General features: G+C 34.1%; 1 protein-coding gene across 3 annotated transcripts; it reads right to left on the bottom strand.

The window, feature by feature from the left end:
- Positions 1-204: 204 nt before the first annotated feature.
- On the bottom strand, positions 205-4,244 carry LOC145112938 (gamma-glutamylcyclotransferase 2-2-like). 3 transcript variants are annotated; one of them, XM_079049048.1, is made up of 11 exons: positions 4,095-4,244; positions 3,545-3,696; positions 3,390-3,469; positions 2,795-3,244; positions 2,644-2,720; positions 2,507-2,534; positions 2,361-2,427; positions 2,097-2,270; positions 1,895-1,980; positions 1,640-1,708; positions 205-1,234 (listed from the first exon to the last, which is right to left on the bottom strand). In XM_079049048.1, the coding sequence occupies exons 2-4, from the start codon at positions 3,550-3,552 to the stop codon at positions 3,054-3,056; spliced, it is 279 nt and encodes a 92-aa protein (XP_078905174.1). In that variant the 5' UTR covers positions 3,553-3,696; positions 4,095-4,244; the 3' UTR covers positions 205-1,234; positions 1,640-1,708; positions 1,895-1,980; positions 2,097-2,270; positions 2,361-2,427; positions 2,507-2,534; positions 2,644-2,720; positions 2,795-3,053. The 3 variants fall into 3 exon arrangements, with proteins under 3 accessions (XP_078905174.1, XP_078905175.1, XP_078905173.1); XM_079049049.1 differs by having other exon boundaries at positions 205-1,228; XM_079049047.1 differs by having other exon boundaries at positions 205-1,708.
- Between the last annotated feature and the right edge of the window lie 423 nt (positions 4,245-4,667).

Genomic DNA, 4,667 nt, shown 5'->3' with positions numbered 1-4,667 from the left:
AGCACATCGATAACTATACTCAACCACGTGGAATGTTTTTGTAGTGAAGCTTTCTTTGCATACCTTGTTCATACAAGTTGTTCCTGTTGGTAATCAGCCCTTCCTTTAACCCACCTGCAACTATCGACTCTCATGTGATTTACACAACAACCAGGAAATATGCACTTCTTCTCACTGCTATATTACTTTCAAAAGAAAAACTGATTACACACAAAAACAAAAACAAACTAACTTATTTATAGATTACACAAACCAGCATAAATACTATGTGCATATGCTTCCTATGTTTGTGGCAACTAAGCCCCACTATTCTCCTTCAAACTTGGTCAACATATGACCAATTCAGCAACCAATCAAATCTAGCTAAAGTACTAACACGTGACCCTAATCAAGCTGTCAAGATTAAACCCAACATTCACCACCTTAACCTTGACGATTTTGATCTTACTTCTCTTGCTATTTGAATCATTATGACTCAATCTTGCTACTTGCTTTAAGAACACATAGTTCTTCTATCTTGCTCAGACTTCTTGTCGTCTCATGCATTTTGTTTATTGTTTGCCACTTGCTACAAACCCGAAACTCTCTTCTTGCTATGATTGTCTTGTCTGCTACTTGCTGCTACTTGCTAGAGACTATGTGACAACCGTTGTTTCTTGTTACACTTGCAATTGTTCTTACGGAAAATTTTGATGCTTCTTTCTTATGATCACCAAACGTAATCGGACTTGCTGCTTATTTCTTTCTTTCTTTCTTTCTTTCTATCTTTCTTTCTTTCTTCTTTCTTCATTCTTCTTTCTAATTTGCTTCAGTGCAGCGGTCTTTCTTCTTTCTACAATGAACCAGGTATGAGCCTGGTGCTCTTTCTCTCAAGCCACAACTTCTTTTGACTCCCCCTGCCATACTTCTTCTCCTGCGACATTCTTTCCGCTGATCATTCTTGCTAAAGTCTCTTTCGGGTCTTGTTGTCATCCTTTGAATCTTGTTGCCTCTTGCTTTGATTTCTGCTATCTTTCTTGCTTCTTTTCTTTCTTTCTTGATCAAAAGTATTTGCTTGTTGCATGCTTCTTTCTGCCAATCACAACTTGATAAGCCTTTCTACTTGCTTTTTGCTTATCTCAAACTTGTTGCTTTCATTAACATTTGATCAACCCTTCTTCTACAACCGACACTATGAGCCTAGGGCTCTGATACCAAGTGTTGGTAATCAGCCCTTCCTTTAACCCACCTGCAACTATCGACTCTCATGTGATTTACACAACAACCAGGAAATATGGACTTCTTTTCACTGCTATATTACTTTCAAAAGAAAAACTGATTACACACAAAAACAAAAACAAACTAACTTATTTATAGACTACAAAAACCAGCGTAAATACTATGTGCATATGCTTCCTATGTTTGTGGCAACTAAGCCCCATTATTCTCCTTCAAACTTGGTCAACGTATGACCAATTCAGCAACCAATCAAATCTGGCTAAAGTACTAACATGTGACCCTAATCAACCTGTCAAGATTAAACCCAACAGTTCCGACTTATTGGATGCCATAGGTTCGTTGATCAAATATGAAGATTTCCAGTCACATAGCCTCTCCTGCTCTATACCTAATTATTGGAGGCATAATAATAAAAAGTTACCTGTTTCCAAGCATTTTGGTATTCTAGAAGTTCAACGATGTTATGGCGGTTTTTAAACTTGTCATAAAACTGCATAACAGTGAAAAAATTTGGTTAAATTGTGAGGAATAATAGCAACCTACAGATCCAATTTTTTGAGCGATGAAAGTTGGAAATCAAAAAAGATTGGAAATCACCATTAAATTAAGTAATCATGAATTCATATATGGGTAATTTAGTAACAGTGAAAGAATTAAGATGAAATGGAAAACATACCTATCAAGTGTTCGAATGCCTAATAATCATACAAAACCATCAACAAAGCTAGTTAGTTATTGACCTCTATGAACTTGAGAAGCAGCCTAAAAGAGACAATACATACATATTCATACAAAAAAATATTAGAAACAATATCAAATAATTAAATAATAATAATAATATAAAAAAATGGGGCTAAACACAGAGGTTTGTTTCATACAGAAGCTATTTAACAACTAGTGAAGTCTGGTAAAACCGAGATTTTGAATTGGAACAGGTCTAAAGGCAGGAAGTTTGTACGACGCGCATCAACATGCATTTGCTTCTATCAGATGCCTCAAGATCCTGAGCAGATTATGCATTCACAAGATTTCCTCTCTCCCTTCTCTTGTATCTGATAATATATTAATATATACCTATGTATTAATAATTTGGATATAATGAATAATTTAGAATTAAATTCGATTTTGAGCAAGAAAATGACCTTCCTTGGGGACGTGTAGTTTTTTCACTATTGTCCTTTGGTAAGTCTGTTTCTTCATCATCATCCTCTGAGATACGAAAACAAGGATCATGAGTTAACAAATACTAAAGCTTCATCACGATTACAAATCAGTTACTTAAGCATACCTTCATCATGTTTTGTTTGTGTTGCTTGCTGTCAAAATATACATGAAATTTTGATTAATAAGATAATTTATGTGAATAAACTTAAAAAAAAAAAAAAAGAGAGAACAGGCTCAGCTGAAGAAAACTGAAGAACTTACCACTTTCAACTTTTTGAGAATATTATCAACCTGTGTAGTATCAAATCCCCATTCGTTTGGCTTATCTAAACCAACACCTGTTTTGCATTCAAGTTAGTGGCAAAAAAAAAACAAAAAAAAAAAAAAAAAAACTTCATTTATACTTTCATACTGTGAGAGTGTGAGGCAAAATCACAAAGCAGAGACTGAAAAAAATGCTAGCCAGCATGTCTAACATTGTGCTTATTAAAAGAAATCACTTCATCTGTGTTATTGTTACATGAGCACTCATATTAGCCAGCCGTAAACGAGAAGTAAACGAGGTTGTTGATGTGTCGTCGTGTTATTGGCCAGCCGATTCAGTGGGAGTTAAGTGAATGAAGTTATCTTTATATATGTCTGTCTTCTGTCCTCTCTCCTCTTATCTTAGGTCAGCTGTCCATTGCAATTGCTTCAAGAAGATGAAGCAATTTATGAGGTGACTTGGGTTTATGAGAAGGTCCTGTTAATCTATTGTTGTTGCTGTTGCTGTTGTTGCTCTCTTTTGGTACTCCTAAACCCGTGTTTCCAAGTACTTTTCTCACTTCATTTGCCAATTTTATCACCATGTCATCTTCATGACCTAATTATATACAAACCATAATTTAGATATGCTTCAAGGAGATAAGCAAGAATCTAGTGGGGCAAAAACAAAAGCTGACACAGGGCAATTAAGTAATTTAACAAATAAATAAAAAGAATAAAAGACAAGGGGAAGATTAACATACCAATATCAAACATAGCTTTCTCCAGCAAGAAAATGTAGTCTCTGTTGTTTCCACATGGACCAGTAGCAGTCGCAATTTGTCTGAAAATTTACACTAATAAGAAAAAGACTAAAATAGCTTCGATAGAATGATATAAAGTATGATAAGTAAATTACTTGGCCATAACAATCAAGAAACATAATTGGGAGTAGTCAAGGTTGCATACTTCTTCTTGTTACCATATTTGGTAGTGATGACCCTCAAGCTGCCACTGATGCCAAAAAGCTCTTGGATAATCTCTCTTTAGGTAAACAATAATCTCTTATGCCTGTAGTTAATGTTCAATAAAAAGTGATAATGAACCAAGAATCAACACAGGATCTGAAACTGTTCAACAGGAAATGGCGGGGACATTATCAAAAGTTGAGATGCAATTTACAGACAAAACACTCGCAGGTTACATTATGATTTACTTTAAGGTAATAAGGTAACATAACTTGACCCCTCTCTATCTGAGGCTCTGACAACTACCACCAACCAAGAAATAAAGAAAGAAAAAATCTTTATATCTATAATATATCAAAATCGAGATCCATGAATGAATTTAAATAAAGTTGCAAGTAGAGTAGAGTACATATATATATATATATATAGTATATGACATACTATATGATGAAACTAAAAGTTGAGGTTTTAGTTGTTAGTCACATAACAAATAAAACATACAAGTTGTTGAAGTTGACTTGAGCTAGCTAGCGGCCCCAACCATAAGGCCTTCTTCTTTCTCTGGATGATCAACAAATACCCGAAAGTCTGAATTCATATCCAATTAAAGTAGTCCATATCGATTATAGGAGAAGAAGGTACTCAATAGTATTCAACATAACCAGATAAACATTCAAAGAAAATCTCTTTGTAATCAGAGAATATATATTTTATTAGAGAAAAGTCATTTGTACCCTCATGGAGCATCTACCGCCAACAAAATTATAGTTAAATTAATTTAGGTCCATTATGATTTCAAAGTTAGTAACTGATTTCAATATGCTAGCTTAATTATCAAACCAATAATTCTATGATGAAATTCATAAGGCAGTTAGCCAGGTCACTCAAACATTATTGATCTAAGTGCCAATAATCACGTGATTACTTTCAAAATGTGCAATTTAAACACCCCTAGCATACGGATACTATATACTGATAAGAAACAAAAGATATTTTGAAAGCTTTTAATAGAATAAATAAAATTATATAAACTTGTGAAAAAATTGATCATGTATGCCTAATTAAGACCACAAA

This window comes from Lactuca virosa, chromosome 5 (assembly GCF_052849685.1).
Source record: "Lactuca virosa cultivar CGN04683 chromosome 5, Lactuca_virosa_CGN04683_v6, whole genome shotgun sequence".
NCBI classification, from domain to species: domain Eukaryota; kingdom Viridiplantae; phylum Streptophyta; class Magnoliopsida; order Asterales; family Asteraceae; genus Lactuca; species Lactuca virosa.
The sequence above is the reverse complement of the archived record's forward strand: the minus strand, read 5'-3'. Positions and strand labels throughout refer to the sequence as shown.

Bases quoted from the DNA above. Each gene is read 5' to 3' on its own strand.
- LOC145112938 (XM_079049047.1), bottom strand. The intron at 3,245-3,389 runs GTATGTTAATCT...GTATATAATTAG, and splicing joins GAAAGCTATGTTTGATATTG to GTCATGAAGATGACATGGTG.